The 20,133-nt window shown below is 49.3% G+C and overlaps 1 protein-coding gene across 3 annotated transcripts in view; it reads left to right on the forward strand.

Annotated features, from left to right (window-relative positions):
• The first annotated feature begins 1,982 nt into the window (after nt 1-1,982).
• Nucleotides 1,983-20,133, forward strand: part of SYT11 (synaptotagmin 11) — a 95,957-nt gene continuing 77,806 nt past the window's right edge. For all 3 annotated transcript variants that reach the window (XM_077256689.1, XM_077256697.1, XM_077256702.1), the window contains exon 1: nt 1,983-2,146. In XM_077256689.1, coding sequence (XP_077112804.1) covers nt 2,113-2,146 — 34 coding nt within the window. In that variant the 5' untranslated portion in view covers nt 1,983-2,112. The remainder of the gene's footprint in view (nt 2,147-20,133) is intronic.

Here is a 20,133-nt window from a genome sequence, read left to right on the forward strand (position 1 = left end):
TCAGTACACTGTGTATAGAGATCAGTACTCTGTATATAGAGATCAGTACTCTGTATATAGAGGTCAGTACACTGTATATAGAGATCAGTACTCTGTATATAGAGGTCAGTACACTGTATATAGAGATCAGTACACTATATAGAGATCAGTACACTGTATATAGAGATCAGTACACTATATAGAGATCAGTACACTGTATATAGAGATCAGTACACTGTATATAGAGGTCAGTACACTGTGTATAGAGGTCAGTACTCTGTGTATAGAGATCAGTACTCTGTATATAGAGATCAGTACTCTGTATATAGAGGTCAGTACACTGTATATAGAGATCAGTACTCTGTATATAGAGGTCAGTACACTGTATATAGAGATCAGTACACTATATAGAGATCAGTACACTGTATATAGAGATCAGTACACTATATAGAGATCAGTACACTGTATATAGAGATCAGTACACTGTGTATAGAGATCAGTACACTGTATATAGAGATCAGTACACTGTATATAGAGATCAGTACACTGTATATAGAGATCAGTACACTGTATATAGAGATCAGTACACTATATAGAGATCAGTACACTGTATATAGAGATCAGTACACTGTATATAGAGATCAGTACACTGTGTATAGAGGTCAGTACTCTGTATATAGAGATCAGTACTCTGTATATAGAGGTCAGTACTCTGTATATAGAGGTCAGTACTCTGTATATAGAGATCAGTACTCTGTATATAGAGGTCAGTACTCTGTATATAGAGGTCAGTACTCTGTATATAGAGATCAGTACTCTGTATATAGAGATCAGTACTCTGTATATAGAGATCAGTACTCTGTATATAGAGATCAGTACACTATATAGAGATCAGTACTCTGTATATAGAGATCAGTACTCTGTATATAGAGATCAGTACTCTGTATATAGAGATCAGTACACTATATAGAGATCAGTACACTGTATATAGAGATCAGTACTCTGGACATTTCCCTGCCTTGGTTGCTTTGGCATTCTCCTGCAACCGATCACTATAGATTTCGGCTGTTTCCGTGCACTGGGCGGGGTTGAGACTTCGGCTGTTTCCGTGCACTGGGCGGGGTTGAGACTTCGGCTGTTTCCGTGTACTGGGCGGGGTTGAGACTTCGGCTGTTTCCGTGCACTGGGCGGGGTTGAGACTTCGGCTGTTTCCGTGTACTGGGCGGGGTTGAGACTTCGGCTGGTTTCCGTGTACTGGGCGGGGTTGAGACTTCGGTTGTTTCCGTGTACTGGGCGGGGTTGAGACTTCGGCTGTTTCCGTGTACTGGGCGGGGTTGAGACTTCGGCTGGTTTCCGTGTACTGGGCGGGGATGAGACTTCGGGTGTTTCCGTGTACTGGGCGGGGTTGAGACTTCGGATGTTTCCGTGTACTGGGCGGGGTTGAGACTTCGGCTGTTTCCGTGTACTGGGCGGGGTTGAGACTTCGGCTGTTTCCGTGCACTGGGCGGGGTTGAGACTTCGGCTGTTTCCGTGTACTGGGCGGGGTTGAGACTTCGGCTGGTTTCCGTGTACTGGGCGGGGTTGAGACTTCGGTTGTTTCCGTGTACTGGGCGGGGTTGAGACTTCGGCTGTTTCCGTGTACTGGGCGGGGTTGAGACTTCGGCTGGTTTCCGTGTACTGGGCGGGGATGAGACTTCGGGTGTTTCCGTGTACTGGGCGGGGTTGAGACTTCGGATGTTTCCGTGTACTGGGCGGGGTTGAGACTTCGGCTGTTTCCGTGTACTGGGCGGGGTTGAGACTTCGGCTGGTTTCCGTGTACTGGGCGGGGTTGAGACTTCGGCTGTTTCCGTGTACTGGGCGGGGTTGAGACTTCGGCTGGTTTCCGTGTACTGGGCGGGGTTGAGACTTCGGATGTTTCCGTGTACTGGGCGGGGTTGAGACTTCGGCTGTTTCCGTGTACTGGGCGGGGTTGAGACTTCGGCTGTTTCCGTGTACTGGGCGGGGTTGAGACTTCGGCTGTTTCCGTGCGCTGGGCGGTACCCAGTCTCCTCAGGACCAGAGTCGCAGCATCTTTCTCTGTGCTGCTACCGGGACATGTAGTGACGTCTCTGCCTTCCAGCGCACACGGTCAGCATGGCGGAGATCACAAGTCTCGTCCCCAGCTTCGGTGAGTGGTCAGCAGAGGCCCGGATCCGGGATGTGGCCCCTCTGTGCCGTGTCAACATCTTGCATGACGTCACTAGCCTGGTCGTTGTCATGACGTCACCTGACCAGTTACTCAATCTTAGTGACGTTTTCATAAAAAGTGGCAAGACATGTAGTAGAGTACTCATGTACGGGTGTCACACACACAGGAGGAGACGTGTATGGGCGTCACACACAGGATAGGACATGTACGGGCGTAAGCCACGGGAGGGGAACTGTACTGGCATCACACACACTGGAGGGGACGTGTTCTGGTATCATGCACAGGAGGCAACGTGTACGGGCGTCACACACACAGGAGGGGACGTGTACGGGCGTCACACACACAGGAGGTGACTTGTACGGGTGTCACACACACACAGGAGGGGACGTGTACGGGCGTCACACACACAGGAGGTGACTTGTACGGGTGTCACACACACACAGGAGGTGACTTGTACGGGTGTCACACACACACAGGAGGGGACGTGTACGGGCGTCACACACACAGGAGGTGACTTGTACGGGTGTCACACACACACAGGAGGTGACTTGTACGGGTGTCACACACACACAGGAGGGGACGTGTACGGGCGTCACACACACAGGAGGTGACTTGTACAGGTGTCACACACACAGGAGGTGACTTGTACGGGTGTCACACACACACAGGAGGGGACGTGTACGGGCATCACACACACAGGAGGTGACTTGTACGGGTGTCACACACACACAGGAGGGGACGTGTACGGGTGTCACACACACACAGGAGGGGACGTGTACGGGCGTCACACACACAGGAGGTGACTTGTACGGGTGTCACACACACACAGGAGGGGACGTGTACGGGCATCACACACACTGGAGGTGACGTGTACGGGTGTCACACACACACAGGAGGGGACGTGTACGGGTGTCACACACACACAGGAGGGGACGTGTACGGGCGTCACACACACAGGAGGTGACTTGTACGGGTGTCACACACACACAGGAGGTGACTTGTACGGGTGTCACACACACACAGGAGGGGACGTGTACGGGCATCACACACACTGGAGGTGATGTGTACGGGCTTCACACACACAGAAGGGGACGTGTTCAGGCCTCACACACACAGGAGGGGACGTGTATGGGTGTCATACACAAGAGAGGACGTATGATGGCACACATACGCAGGAGGGGACACGTTCTTGCGTCACATACGCAGGAGGGGAGACATACGGGCGACACACAGGAGAGAACTTGTACGGGCATCACACAAAGGAGGAGACGTGTACTGGCGTCACACACACAGGAGAACACGTGTACTGGCATCACATATGGGAGGGGATTTGTACTGGCGTAAAACACAGGAGGGGATGTGTACTGGCATCACACACACAACATGGGACGTGTACAGGAATCGCACACACAGGAGGGGATGGGTACGGGCGTCCCACACACGAGGGGGCGTGTACTGGCATGACACACAGGATGGGACGTGTATATGCGTCAGACACACAGGAAGGGACGTGTATGGGCATCACACACTGGAGGGGACATGTACAGGCGTCACACACACAGGAGGCGACGTGTATGGGCGTCACACACATAGGAGGTTACGTGTACGGGCGTCACACACAAGAAGGTAAGTGTAGGGGCATCACACACACAGGAGGGGAAGGGTACCGGCGTCAGACGCATAGGGGATGTGTACGGGCGTTATGCACAGGAGGGCACGTGTACGGGAATCACACACAGGGGACGTGTACTTGCATCCCACAAACAGAATGGGATGTGTACGGGCCTCATACTCACAGGAGGAGACGTGTACGGGCGTCACACACGGGATGAAACGTATCTGAGCGTCACGCGCAGGAAGGAAAACGTTCGAGCGTCACACACGCAAGAGAGGACACATATTGGGGAACTGTACGGGCGTTACACACACAGGATGGGAAGTGTACGGGCGTCACACATGCATTAGGGGACACGTTCTGGCATCACACACACAGGAGGGGACAAGTTCGGGCATCGCACACGCAGGAGAGGACATGTACGGTCGTGACACACACATGAGGGGACGTGTACAGGCGTCACAAGGGAAGACTTGTACTGGCGTCACACACACTGGAGGGGACGTGTATGTGCGTCACACACGAGGGGACATGTATGGGCCTCACTCACACAGGTGGCGACGTGTATGGGTGTCACACACACACAGGAGGAGACGTGTATAGGCGTCACACACACAGGAGGGGACATGTACGTGTGTCACACACTCTGGAGGGGACATGTACGGGCGTCACACACTGGAGGGGACGTGTACGGGTGTCACGCACAGGAGTGGACTTGTTCGGGCATCACACACACTGGAGGGGAAGTGTACGGGTGTCACACACACATGAGGGGAGTTGAATGCGCGTCACACGCACAGGAAGGGACGTGTACGGGCATCACACATACTGGAGGGGACATGCACGGGCGTCACACACACATGAGGGGACGTGTACGGGCGTCACAAGGGAAGACTTGTACTGGCGTCACACACACTGGAGGGGACGTGTATGTGCATCACACACGAGGGGACATGTATGGGCCTCACTAACACAGGTGGCGACGTGTATGGACGTCACACACACACAGGATGGGACGTGTATAGGCGTCACACACACAGGAGGGGACGTGTACGGGCGTCACACGCACAGGAGTGGACTTGTTCGGGCGTCAGACACACTGGAAGGGATGTGTAAGGGCGTCACACACTGGAGGGGAAGTGTACGGGTGTCACACACACATGAGGGGAGTTGAATGCGCTTCACACGCACAGGAGGGGATGTGTACGGGCATCACACATACTGGAGAGGACATGTACGGGCGTTACACACACTGGAGGAGACATGTACGGGCGTCAAACACACGGGAGGGGACTTGTACGGGTGACACACACAGGAGGGGTCGTGTACGGGTTTCAGACACATATAGGTGGGGACATATACGGGTGTCACACACAGGAGGAAACTTGTACTGGCGTCACACACACAGGAGGGGACATGTACTGGCATCACACACACAGGAGGGGATGTGTACGGGAATAACACACAGTAGGGGACGTGTACTGGCATCACACACACAGGAGGGGATGTGTACGGGAGTCCCACACACTGGAGTGGACTTGTACGTTCGTCCGACACAGGAGGAGTCGTGTACAGGCATTATACACACAGGAGGGGAAGTGTACAGGTGTCACACACACAGGAGGTAACGTGTAGGGCCATCACACACCCAAGAGGGAACATCTACTGGTGTCACACACACAGGAGGGGATGTGTGCTGGCATCACACACATGGGACGGGGTAACACAGGAGGGTACGTGTACTGGCATCACAAACACAGGAGAGGACGTGTACTGGCTTCACACACACAGGAGAGGACGTGTACAGGTATCACACACACAGGAGGGGATGTGTACGGGAATGTCATGAATCACAGGGGGGATATTTTTGTCATCCCACCGCTGCCACCAATATGTCATGAACCGGGGGGTGTTTGGTTGCCCCCAGTTCGTTCTGCTGGGATTTATTTACATCCCACTTCCCAGTTCTGGTATGGAACTTGCAGCTCTCTGGCGCCCCCCTTACCCTAAGGTCAGTCAGGGAACTGCACCTAGGATAATTAGTCGCCAGAAAGGCTGCCTGCTATGTACTAGCTATTGGGCACACACTGCAGTGAGGGTGATATTATTCCCAGCCGCATCTGAGCAATACACGTATAAATCCCGTTCCGTCACTGCCAGCGTTAACCAACAAGCTCAGTACGATCTGCGGACACCAGCTCCCTTTCCTAATGCTAATGGCGGGTCAGGAGCCAACCCAATCAGTAGCGTAATTTGCTTCAGGGGACGCTGGTGGTACGTTTAGAGCAAGGAGGACGAGACTAGTAAATATTATAGCTTTTACTCCACAATGATTAGGCAGTGTTTACAAAAGTATATAAAAACTATATTACAAGGTGAGACAAATGTACAGGCAATTATAAAATAAAAGGGATTAAAGATGAAAATAAACTTACATTTGTCTTATATCATGGCTGACCATGCGGGGTGGGGGAGGGATGACATCAAAATGCTTCACAGAGTCTTTAGCTGGCTCCCTGAGCAAAAACCTTGTGCAAAATGAGCGTCCACTATCTTATACCCCCCTGGTATTGACTTCACTGAGTGGGCTGTGCCATGGACTCCACTCCCCTTTAACCCCTTCATGACCCAGCCTATTTTGGCCTTAATGACCTTGCCGTTTTTTGCAATTCTGACCAGTGTCCCTTTATGAGGTAATAACTCCGGAACGCTTCAACGGATCCTAGCGATTCTGAGATTGTTTTTTCGTGACATATTGGGCTTCATGTTAGTGGTAAATTTAGGTCGATAATTTCTGAGTTTATTTGTGAAAAAAATGGAAATTTGGCAAAAAATTTGAAAATTTCGCAATTTTCACATTTTGAATTTTTATTCTGTTAAACCAGAGAGTTATGTGACACAAAATAGTTAATAAATAACGTTTCCCACATGTCTACTTTACATCAGCACAATTTTGGAAACAATTTTTTTTTTTGCTAGGAAGGTATAAGGGTTAAAATTTGACCAGTGATTTCTCATTTTTACAACAAAATTTACAAAACCATTTTTTTTAGGGACCACCTCACATTTGAAGTCATTTTGAGGGTTCTATATGGCTGAAAATACCCAAAAGTGACACCATTCTAAAAACTGCACCCCTCAAGGTGCTCAAAACCACATTCAAGAAGTTTATTAACCCTTCAGGTGTTTCACAGCAGCAGAAGCAACATGGAAGTAAAAAATGAACATTTAACTTTTTAGTCACAAAAATGATCTTTTAGCAACAATTTTTTTATTTTCCCAGCGGTAAAAGGAGAAACTGGACCACGGACGTTGTTGTCCAATTTGTCCTGAGTACGCTGATACCTCATATGTGGGGGTAAACCACTGTTTGGGCGCACGGCAGGGCTCGGAAGGGAAGGAGCGCCATTTGACTTTTTGAATGAAAAATTGGCTCCAATCTTTAGCGGACACCATGTCACGTTTGGAGAGCCCCCGTGTGCCTAAACATTGGAGCTCCCCCACAAGTGACCCCATTTTGGAAACTAGACCCCCCAAGGAACTTATCTAGAAGCATAGTGAGCACTTTAAACCCCCAGGTGCTTCACAAATTGATCCGTAAAAATGAAAAAGTACTTTTTTTTCACAAAAAAATTGTTTTAGCCTCAATTTTTTCATTTTCACATGGGCAACAGGATAAAATGGATCCTAAATTTTGTTGGGCAATTTCTCCTGAGTACACCAATACCTCACATGTGGGGGTAAACCACTGTTTGGGCACATGGTAAGGCTCGGAAGGGAAGGAGCGCCATTTGACTTTTTGAATGAAAAATTATCTCCATCGTTAGCGGACACCATGTCGCGTTTGGAAAGCCCCTGTGTGCCTAAACATTGGAGCTCCTCCACAAGTGACCCCATTTTGGAAACTAGACCCCCCAAGGAACTCATCTAGAGGCATAGTGAGCACTTTAAACCCCCAGGTGCTTCACAAATTGATCCGCAAAAATGAAAAAGTACTGTTTTTCACACAAAATTTCTTTTAGCCTCAATTCTTTCATTTTCACATGGGCAACAGGATAAAATGGATCCTAAAATTTGTTGGGCAATTTCTCCTGAGTACACCAATACCTCACATGTGGGGGTAAACCACTGTTTGGGCACATGGTAAGGCTCGGAAGGGAAGGAGCGCCATTTGACTTTTTGAATGAAAAATTATCTCCATCGTTAGCGGACACCATGTCGCGTTTGGAAAGCCCCTGTGTGCCTAAACATTGGAGCTCCTCCACAAGTGACCCCATTTTGGAAACTAGACCCCCCAAGGAACTCATCTAGAGGCATAGTGAGCACTTTAAACCCCCAGGTGCTTCACAAATTGATCCACAAAAATGAAAAAGTACTTTTTTTCACACAAAATTTCTTTTAGCCTCAATTCTTTCATTTTCACATGGGCAACAGGATAAAATGGATCCTAAAATTTGTTGGGCAATTTCTCCTGAGTACACCAATACCTCACATGTGGGGGTAAACCACTGTTTGGGCACATGGTAAGGCTCGGAAGGGAAGGAGCGCCATTTGACTTTTTGAATGAAAAATTATCTCCATCGTTAGCGGACACCATGTCGCGTTTGGAAAGCCCCTGTGTGCCTAAACATTGGAGCTCCTCCACAAGTGACCCCATTTTGGAAACTAGACCCCCCAAGGAACTCATCTAGAGGCATAGTGAGCACTTTAAACCCCCAGGTGCTTCACAAATTGATCCACAAAAATGAAAAAGTACTTTTTTTCACACAAAATTTCTTTTAGCCTCAATTCTTTCATTTTCACATGGGCAACAGGATAAAATGGATCCTAAAATTTGTTGGGCAATTTCTCCTGAGTATGCCGATACCTCATATGTGGGGGTAAACCACTGTTTGGGTGCACGGCAAGGCTCGGAAGGGGAGGCGTGCCATTTGACTTTTTGAATGGAAAATTAGCTCCAATCGTTAGCGGACACCATGTCGCGTTTGGAGAGCCCCTGTGTGCCTAAACATTGGAGCTCCCCTACAAGTGACCCCATTTTGGAAACTAGACCCCCCAAGGAACTTATCTAGATGCATAGTGAGCACTTACAACCCCCAGGTGCTTCACAGAAGTTTATAACGCAGAGCCGTGAAAATAAAAAAATAATTTTTCTTTCCTCAAAAATTATTTTTAGCCCAGAATTTTTTATTTTCCCAAGGATAATAGGAGAAATTGGACCCCAAATGTTGTTGTCCAGTTTGTCCTGAGTACGATGATACCCCATATGTGGGGGTAAACCACTGTTTGGGCGCACGGCAGGGCTCGGAAGGGAAGGCACGCCATTTGGCTTTTTGAATGGAAAATTAGCTCCAATCATTAGCGGACACCATGTCGCGTTTGGAGAGCCCCTGTGTGCCTAAACATTGGAGCTCCAGCACAAGTGACCCCATTTTGGAAACTAGACCTCCAAAGGAACTAATCTAGATGTGTGGTGAGCACTTTGAACCCCCAAGTGCTTCACAGAAGTTTATAACGCAGAGCCATGAAAATAAAAAATAATTTTTCTTTTCTCAAAAATGATTTTTTATCCCACAATTTTTTATTTTCCCAAGGGTAACAGGAGAAATTGGACCCCAAAAGTTGTTGTCCAGTTTCTCCTGAGTACGCTGATACCCCATATGTGGGGGTAAACCATTGTTTTGGCACACGTCGGGGTTCGGAAGGGAAGTAGTGACGTTTTGAAATGCAGACTTTGATGGAATGCTCTGCGGGCGTCAGGTTGCGTTTGCAGAGCCCCTGATGTGCCTAAACAGTAGGAACTCCCCACAAGTGACTCCATTTTGGAAACTAGACCCCCAAGGGAACTTATCTAGATGTGTGGTGAGCACTTTCAATCCCCAAGTGCTTCACAGAAGTTTACAACGCAGAGCCGTGAAAATAAAAAATCATTTTTCTTTCCTCAAAAAAGATGTTTTAGCAAGCAATTTTTTATTTTCACAAGGGTAACAGGAGAATTTGGACCCCAATATTTGTTGCCCAGTTTGTTGTGAGTACGCTGATACCCCATATGTGGGGGTAAACCACTGTTTGGGCACACGTCAGGGCTCGGAAGGGAAGTAGTGACATTTGAAATGCAGACTTTGATGGAATGGTCTGCGGGCGTCACATTGCATTTGCAGAGCCCCTGATGTGCCTAAACAGTAGAAATACCCCACAAGTGACCCCATTTTGGAAACTAGACCCCCCAAGGAACTAATCTAGATGTGTGGTGAGCACTTTCAATCCCCAAGTGCTTCACAGAAGTTTACAACGCAGAGCCGTGAAAATAAAAAATCATTTTTCTTTCCTCAAAAAAGATGTTTTAGCAAGCAATTTTTTATTTTCACAAGGGTAACAGGAGAATTTGGACCCCAATATTTGTTGCCCAGTTTGTTGTGAGTACGCTGATACCCCATATGTGGGGGTAAACCACTGTTTGGGCACACGTCAGGGCTCGGAAGGGAAGTAGTGACATTTGAAATGCAGACTTTGATGGAATGGTCTGCGGGCGTCACATTGCATTTGCAGAGCCCCTGATGTGCCTAAACAGTAGAAACACCCCACAAGTGACCCCATTTTGGAAACTAGACCCCCAAGGAAGTAATCTAGATGTGTGGTGAGCACTTTCAACCCCCAAGTGCTTCACAGAAGTTTATAACGCAGAGCCGTGAAAATAAAAAATAATTGTTCTTTCCTCAAAAATTATGTTTTAGCAAGTAATTTTTTATTTTTGCAAGGGTAACAGGAGAAATTGGACCCCAACAGTTGTTGCCCAGTTTGTCCTGAGTACGCTGGTACCCCAAAAGTGGGGGTAAACCACTGTTTGGGCGCACGTCGGGGCTTGGAACGGCGGGAGCACCATTTGACTTTTTGAACGCAAGATTGGCTGGAATCAATGGTGGCGCCATGTTGCGTTTGGAGACCCCTGATGTGCCTAAACAGTGGAAACCCCTCAATTCTAACTTCAACACTAACCCCAACACACCCCTAATCCTAATCCCAACTGTAGCCATAACCCTAATCACAACCCTAACCCCAACACACCCCTAACCACAACCCTAACCGCAACACACCCGTAACCCTAATTCCAACCCTAATCCTAACCCTAATCCCAACCGTAACCCTAATCCCAACCCTAACCACAACTGTAACCCCAACACACCCCTAACCCTATCCGTAACCCTAACCACAAGCCTAATCTTAACCCTATTTCAAACCCTAGCCCTAATTCCAACCCTAACTCTAATTCCAACCCTAACCCTAAGGCTATGTGCCCACGTTGCGGATTCGTGTGAGATTTTTCTGCACGATTTTTGAAAAATCTGCAGGTAAAAGGCACTGCGTTTTACCTGCGGATTTACAGCAGATTTCCAGTGTTTTTTTGTGCGGATTTCACCTGCGGATTCCTATTGAGGAACAGGTGTAAAACGCTGCGGAATCCGCACAAAGAATTGACATTCTGCGGAAAATACAATGCAGCGTTTCTGCACGGAATTTTCCGCACCATGGGCACAGCGGATTTGGTTTTCCTTAGGTGTACATGGTACTGTAAACCTGATGGAAAACTGCTTCGAATTCGCAGCGGCCAATCCGCTGCGGATCCGCGGCCAATCCGCTGCGGATCCGCGGCCGATCCGCTGCAGATCCGCGGCCGATCCGCTGCGGATCCGCGGCCGATCCGCTGCGGATCCGCGGCCGATCCGCTGCGTATCCGCTGCGGATCTGCGGCCGATCCGCTCTGTGTGCACATGCCATAACCCTACCCCTAACCCTACCCGTAACCCTAACCCTACCCCTAACCCTACCCCTAACCCTACCCCTAACCCTACCCCTAGTTCTAACCCTAGTTCTAACCCTAACCCTAGTGGAAAAAGAAAAAAAAAAATTTCTTTATTTTATTATTGTCCCTATGAGGGTGATAAAGGGGGGGGGGGGGTTATTTATTATTTTTTTTATTTTGATCGCTGTGATAGAACCTACCACAGCGATCAAAATGTACTTGTAAGGAATCTGCCGACTGGCAGATTCGGCGGGCGCATTTTCCAAGATGGCGGCGCCCAGCGAGGAGACGGCCGGACACCGGGAGGATCGGTAAGTATGAAGGGGTGGTGGGGGGGTGGATCGGAGCACAGGGGGGGTGATCGGAGCACAGGGGGGGGGGGATCTGAGCAAGGAGGGAGCGCACAGGAGGACGGGGGAGCCGGCAGGCGGACGGAGGGGACCGGACCCCATAACGGAGGACTGGGGGGGGCGATCGGTGGGGTGGGGGGGGCTCACATCAGTATTTCCAGCCATGGCCGATGATATTGCAGCATCGGCCATGGCTGGATTGTAATATTTCACCAGTTTTTTAGGTGAAATATTACAAATCGCTCTGATTGGCAGTTTCACTTTCAACAGCCAATCAGAGCGATCGTAGCCACGGGGGGGGTGAAGCCACCTCCCCTGGGCTGAAGCACCACTCCCCCTGTCTCTGCAGATCGGGTAAAATCGGAGTTAACCCTTTCACCCGATCTGCAGGGACGCGATCATTCCATGACGCATACGCTGCGTCATAGGTCGCTTTGGCACCGACTTTCATGACGCAGCGTATGCGTCAAAGGTCGTTAAGGGGTTAAAAAGAGACTCAGAACTTTATTAACACTCATATCCATCATAGCGTACTGTGGGAACCTCGTAGAGTGACGAAAGTATTACATGTCTTCTCATGAGGTTATCTTCCATTTACGTCTACACATGGGGTAGCTGTGTGACCCGGTTAAGTTTTAATCCGTTTCACTGTTTCTGCTAGGTGCTGAGCTTAGAAAAAATACTGTGCATGTCGCTCTACCCTGGCATATCCCAAATATGTAACTTTCACACCTATCTCACTACCTGGGGTCGAATTATTCCCTCTTGAATATCTCTCATACACAACAGAACGCACATGGCTGTGTAGCGCCCCCACTGCCGCAGGGCTGAGGGGTACCCGGTACCGGGCCTCTGAGTCTCTGCTCTGGGGTTGTCACGGTGGCTAGGCCCGGTCCGTGACCCTCCTGAGGGGCGTACAGTGAATGATAGATGTGGATGGTGGTGTTGCGGTGCAGTGTAGGTCGTAGTAAATAACGAGGACACCAGGTTGCAGTCTCTTTACCTCTTTACTGAAGATCTCTGGGTCCTCAGTCCGGAATCCGGATAACCAGGCTGCGCAAGTCCGGCCGGTCCAATGGCACCTCCAGAGTTCTCTTAGCAGGTGGAAATCTGTGCCTTCCTTCTAGCGCTAGGTGTTGCGGTCCTTCCCTGCTGTGCTTACGGAAAGTCCCCACAATTGTTGTGTCTGTTTCTTAAGTTCCCTCACAACTCGATTAGATGATGTTCTGCTAATCCTCCGTCCCTCCCTGATGTTACGGTTAGGACGGCACCCGTATGACGGGTAGGCTCGGAGCTCTTCCGGGACCCTAGAGTCGCCCCTCTCCACAAGTTGCCCCCCAAGACTGCATAGGTGATTTAGGTGAGACAGCCCGCCTTAGACTGACTGTCCTGCCGTTGGTTTAGAGTATTGCCTGAAGCTGAATATTGTAATACTCCCTCAGCGTTCCGGCTGCCGGTTGTGCGCCTCAGTAGGATGTTGCCTCGGTCTCACAGCACGACTCCTACTGGTATTCTCCTTCTTGCTTTGATCTCGTTTCTCACTCAGCACAATCTATCTCGCTTCCAATCCCTTCTTGGGCACCGCCGCTATGCTGAGCAGGCACGGTCCCGTTACGTTCGCTCAAGTTGCCAGGCCTCTGTCAGGATCCCACCCCTGACAGGGACCCTACCGAATCTTCTCCCGCAACACCCTCTGCCACAAGGTGTTGCCTGGTTCCAACCCAGTCAGCTTTCTGTTCTAACTTCCTGCCTGACCCCCAGTTTTACCAGTATGTGAGGAGTGGCCTAATGAATAGAACCCTTAGCTCCCCCTGGTGGCCCGACGGTGAAATGTATTGGTGTCTGTGATACCTGTTCAGATGAACTCCTTCAGTGCCATCAGACGTACCATAGCTCCCCTTAGTGGCGGAGCCACAGTACTGCAACGACCAGGACTCTGGGGCGCTGCAGCTGGAAAAAAAGAACGGGTTTTCTGCTAACCCTCGCATTCTTGAGGGAGGAGGAACAGAGTCACACACTGGAGTTTCACGTTACAGCTGTATTGTCAGCAGGGAGAAGGAGCTGGGAGGAAGGGGGGTGAAAAGCCCACAGCGTGTGTCTGTACCCAGACCTAATGGATGTAGCAGAGCTAAGTATGCTTGATAATAAAGAATCAAATACATCATATTCCTGACACCTCCCCCTTTTGGACTGCACTACGGAGGCAGGACCTCTCGGTACTCCTCCATGCGCACCTCGGCAGATTCACCCCGGCGGGACAACCCATCTGCATAGCCATGCTCGCTGCCCTTTTTGTGTTTCACGGTAAAGTCGTACTGTTGAAGGGCAAGACTCCAGCGTGGCAACCTTCTGTTGGTACCAGACATGGTGTGCAGCCAGTTCAGGGGGTTGTGGTCGGTCACCACGGTGAAGGCGCAACCATGCAGGTAGGGCTGCAAACGTTGCAGGGCCCAAACCATGGCCAGGCACTCCTTCTCGATGGTGGAATAGGTCACTTCCCTCGGCAGAAGCTTCCAGCTCAGGTACAACACGGGGTGCTCTTGGTTCCCCGAGTCCACATGCCTGAGCACAGCATGGAGGCCAAACTTGCTGGCGTCGGTCTGTACCAGGAACGGCCGACTGCTCGTCGACAGCTTGTAGCACCGGAGATCTGCACAGGGCTGTTTTCAAAGCCCAGAAAGCCACCTCACAGCCGTCTGTCCAGTCGACTGTCTGGGGTAGCCTCTTCCTGGTGAGGTCCGTCAAGGGTATTCCCAGGCTACTATAGTTCTGCACGAAGCGCCTATAGTACCCTGCAGTGCCCAGGAAGGACGTCACCTGTTTTTTGTTCTTGGGGGTGGGCCAGGATCGCATCCTCTTTCCCAGGCTCTGACCTCATGGAGCCCCCGCCTACCCGATGCCCCAGGTAATGGACCTCTCTCATGCCCATCTGGCACTTTCCTGGCTTGATGGTCAGACCTGCTTGGTGAATTCACCTGAGCACCTCCTGGAGATGCTGCAGGTGTTCCTCCCAGGTGAGATTGGAGATGGCAATTTCATCCAGGTACGCCACCGCATATTTCTCCAGTCCCTGAAGCAGGTGGTTGACCATCCGCTGTAAAGTGGCAGGGGCATTCTTCATGCCGAATGGCATGACCATGGACTCGTACAGTCCGAAGGGGGTGATAAAGGCGGACTTCTCCTGCACCTCTGCCTCAGGGGGATCTGTGTTGTGAATTCCGCTCTTGGGCTCCCTCCGGTGGTTGTAAGTAGCACTTTTGTGAATTCTGCTCTTGGGCTCCCTCCTGTGGTTTTGAGTGGTATAGCTACTTCTTGGATTTAGCATAAGCAGCTGCTTCCACTGATCGTCTTTCTGGCTCGGCTATTTTAGTCTGACCTTATTCCTCAATCAATGCCAGTTGTCAATTGTTCCTGCTTGGAGCCACTGCTCTTTTGGATTTCCCTGACACTCTGTCCAGTTCAGCAAAGATAAGTCCTTGCTTGTCCTTTTGCAGTCTACTTGTTGTGGACTTGATTGTTCAGCACATTCTATGTTTTGCTCATTTGTCCAGCTTATCAGTATGGATCTATTCAGCTAAGCTGGAAGCTCTGGGCTGCAGATTTTGCCCTCCACACCTTTAGTCAGGTGTGGAGATTTTTGCATATCTCTGCAGTGGACTTTTTCTAGTTTTTATTACTGACCGCACAGTGTACTTTCCTTACTATCTATTTAGCTAGAAGTGGCCTCCTTTGCTAAATCTTGTTTCATACTACGTATGTCATTTCCCTCTCCTCTCACAGTCAATATTTGTGGGGGGCTGTCCTATCCTTTGGGGATTTTCTCTGAGGCAAGATAGCTTTCCTGTTTCTACCTTTAGGGGTAGCTAGTTCTCCGGCTGTGACGAGGTGTCCAGGGAGTGACAGGAACATCCCACGGCTACTGTGTTATGACCCCAATGGCGAGGGTCTCAGAGGAACGTGGAAATCTGCAGAATACAAAAATCCAGCTCATAGGGCAGTGGTAACTGGGTTGACCATATATCTACTCCTAACGCCAACACTAGAAGTAGCCGGGGATCATTCCTACGTTGATTCTAGATGACACGCGCCAGCCGGAGAATCTAGCTACCCCTAGTAGAGGAAAACAAAGACCTTTCTTGCCTCCAGAGAAGGGGACCCCAAAGCTGGATAGAAGCCCCCCACAAATAATGACGGTGAGGTAAGAGGAAATGACAAACACAGAAATGAACCAGGTTTAGCACAGAGAGGCCCGCTTACTGATAGCAGAATAAAGAAAGGTAACTTATATGGTCAACAAAAACCCTATTAAAATCCACACTGGAAATTCAAGAACCCCCGAACCGTCTAACGGTCCGGGGGGAGAACACCAGCCCCCCTAGAGCTTCCAGCAAAGGTCAGGATATAGATTTGGAACAAGCTGGACAAAAATACAAAACCAAAACAAATAGCAAAAAGCAAAAGGCAGACTTAGCTGATATAACTGGAACCAGGATCAGTAGACAAGAGCACAGCAGACTAGCTCTGATAACTACGTTGCCAGGCATTGAACTGAAGGTCCAGGGAGCTTATATAGCAACACCCCTAAGTAACGACCCAGGTGCGGATAAAAGGAATGACAGAAAAACCAGAGTCAAAAAACTAGTAACCACTAGAGGGAGCAAAAAGCAAATTCACAACAGTACCCCCCCCTTAGTGAGGGGTCACCGAACCCTCACCACGACCACCAGGGCGATCAGGATGAGCGGCATGAAAGGCACGAACTAAATCGGCCGCATGAACATCAGAGGCGACCACCCAGGAATTATCCTCCTGACCATAGCCCTTCCACTTGACCAGGTACTGAAGCCTCCGCCTGGAGAGGCGAGAATCCAAGATCTTCTCCACCACGTACTCCAACTCGCCCTCAACCAACACCGGAGCAGGAGGCTCAGCAGAAGGAACTACAGGCACAATGTACCGCCGCAACAAGGACCTATGAAATACATTGTGAATAGCAAACGACACAGGAAGATCCAGACGAAAAGATACAGGATTAAGGATTTCCAATATCTTGTAAGGCCCAATAAAACGAGGTTTAAATTTGGGAGAGGAGACCTTCATAGGAACAAAGCGGGAAGAAAGCCATACCAAATCCCCAACGCGTAGTCGGGGACCCACACCGCGGCGGCGGTTGGCAAAGCGCTGAGCCTTCTCCTGTGACAACTTCAAGTTGTCCACCACATGATTCCAGATCTGCTGCAACCTATCCACCACAGAATCCACCCCAGGACAGTCAGAAGGCTCCACATGACCCGAAGAAAAGCGAGGATGGAAACCAGAGTTGCAGAAAAAAGGCGAAACCAAGGTGGCGGAACTAGCCCGATTATTAAGGGCAAACTCAGCCAACGGCAAGAATGTCACCCAATCGTCCTGATCAGCAGAGACAAAACACCTCAAATAAGCCTCCAAAGTCTGATTGGTTCGCTCCGTCTGTCCATTAGTCTGAGGATGGAAAGCAGACGAAAACGACAAATCAATGCCCATCCTACTACAAAAGGATCGCCAGAACCTGGAAACGAACTGGGATCCTCTGTCTGACACAATATTCTCAGGGATGCCGTGCAAACGAACCACGTTCTGGAAAAACACAGGAACCAGATCGGAAGAGGAAGGCAGCTTAGGCAAAGGAACCAAATGGACCATCTTGGAGAAGCGATCACATATCACCCAGATAACAGACATGCCCTGAGATAGCGGAAGATCAGAAATGAAATCCATGGAGATATGTGTCCAAGGTCTCTTCGGGACAGGCAAGGGCAAGAGCAAACCGCTGGCACGAGAACAGCAAGGCTTAGCTCGAGCACAAGTCCCACAGGACTGCACAAATGACCGCACATCCCTTGACAAGGAAGGCCACCAAAAGGACCTGGCCACCAGATCTCTGGTGCCAAAAATTCCCGGGTGACCTGCCAACACCGAGGAATGAACCTCGGAAATTACTCTGCTGGTCCACTTATCCGGGACAAACAGTCTGTCAGGTGGACAAGACTCAGGCCTATCAGCCTGAAATCTCTGCAACACACGTCGCAGATCCGGAGAAATAGCTGACAAGATAACTCCATCTTTAAGAATACCAACAGGATCAGCGACTCCAGGAGCATCAGGCACAAAGCTCCTAGAAAGAGCATCGGCCTTCACATTCTTTGAACCTGGTAAATACGAGACAACAAAATCAAAGCGGGAGAAAAACAATGACCAGCGGGCCTGTCTCGGATTAAGGCGTTTAGCAGACTCGAGATACATCAGATTTTTGTGATCAGTCAAGACCACCACACGATGCTTAGCACCCTCGAGCCAATGACGCCACTCCTCAAATGCCCATTTCATGGCCAACAACTCCCGATTGCCCACATCATAATTTCGCTCGGCAGGCGAAAACTTCCTAGAGAAAAAGGCACAAGGTTTCATAACAGAGCAACCAGGGCCTCTCTGCGACAAAACGGCCCCTGCCCCAATCTCCGAAGCATCCACCTCAACCTGAAAGGGAAGTGAGACGTCAGGCTGGCACAAAACAGGCGCCGAAGTAAACCGGCGTTTCAACTCCTGGAAAGCCTCCACGGCAGCAGGAGCCCAGTTAGCTACATCGGAGCCCTTCTTGGTCATATCCGTCAAAGGTTTCACAATGCTAGAAAAATTAGCGATAAAACGACGGTAGAAGTTAGCGAAGCCCAAGAACTTCTGAAGACTCTTAACTGACGAGGGCTGAGTCCAATCAAGAATAGCTCGAACCTTGACTGGGTCCATCTCCACAGCAGAAGGGGAAAAAATGAACCCCAAAAAGGGAACCTTCTGCACACCAAAGAGACACTTTGAGCCCTTGACAAACAAAGAATTTTCACGCAAAATTTTAAAGACCAACCTGACCTGCTCCACATGCGAATCCCAATTGTCAGAAAAAACCAAAATATCATCCAGATAAACAATCAAAAATTTATCCAGATACTTCCGGAAAATGTCATGCATAAAGGACTGAAAAACTGAAGGCGCATTGGAGAGCCCAAAAGGCATCACCAAGTACTCAAAATGACCTTCGGGCGTATTGAATGCGGTTTTCCATTCATCACCTTGCTTAATGCGCACAAGGTTGTACGCACCACGAAGGTCTATCTTGGTGAACCACTTGGCACCCTTAATCCGGGCAAACAAGTCAGACAACAGCGGTAAAGGATACTGAAATTTGACAGTGATCTTATTTAAAAGTCGATAATCAATACAAGGTCTCAAAGATCCGTCCTTTTTTGCCACAAAAAAGAATCCCGCACCAAGAGGGGAAGAAGACGGACGAATATGTCCTTTCTCCAGAGACTCCTTGATATATGAACGCATAGCGGTATGTTCAGGTACCGACAGATTAAACAGTCTTCCCTTAGGAAATTTACTGCCTGGGATCAAATCTATAGCACAGTCACAGTCCCTATGAGGAGGCAGTGCACTGGACTCAGACTCACTGAAGACATCCTGATAATCAGACAAATACTCCGGAACTTCCGAAGGCGTAGAAGAAGCAATAGACACAGGCAGGGAATCCCCATGAATACCACGACAGCCCCAACTTGAGACTGACATAGCCTTCCAGTCCAGGACTGGATTATGGGTCTGTAACCATGGCAGCCCTAAAACAACCAAATCATGCATTTTATGTAAAACCAGGAAACGTATCACCTCGCGGTGTTCAGGAGTCATGCACATGGTAACCTGTGTCCAATACTGCGGTTTATTTGCTGCCAATGGTGTAGCATCAATACCCCTAAGAGGAATAGGATTTTCTAATGGTTCAAGAGTAAAACCACAGCGCTTAGCAAATGAGAGATCCATGAGACTCAGGGCAGCACCTGAATCTACAAACGCCATGACAGGATAAGATGACAGTGAGCAAATCAAAGTTACAGACAGAATAAATTTAGGTTGCAAATTACCAACAGTGACAGGACTAACAACCTTAGCTATACGTTTAGAGCATGCTGAGATAACATGTGTAGAATCACCACAGTAGTAGCACAAGCCATTCCGGCGTCTATGAATTTTCCGCTCATTTCTAGTCAGGATTCTATCACATTGCATTAAATCAGGTGTCTGTTCAGACAACACCATGAGGGAATTTGCGGTTTTTCTATCACATTGCACCGAATTAGGTGTCTGTTCAGACAACACCATGAGGGAA

This window comes from Ranitomeya variabilis, chromosome 1 (genome assembly GCF_051348905.1).
Source record: "Ranitomeya variabilis isolate aRanVar5 chromosome 1, aRanVar5.hap1, whole genome shotgun sequence".
NCBI classification, from domain to species: Eukaryota; Metazoa; Chordata; class Amphibia; order Anura; family Dendrobatidae; genus Ranitomeya; species Ranitomeya variabilis.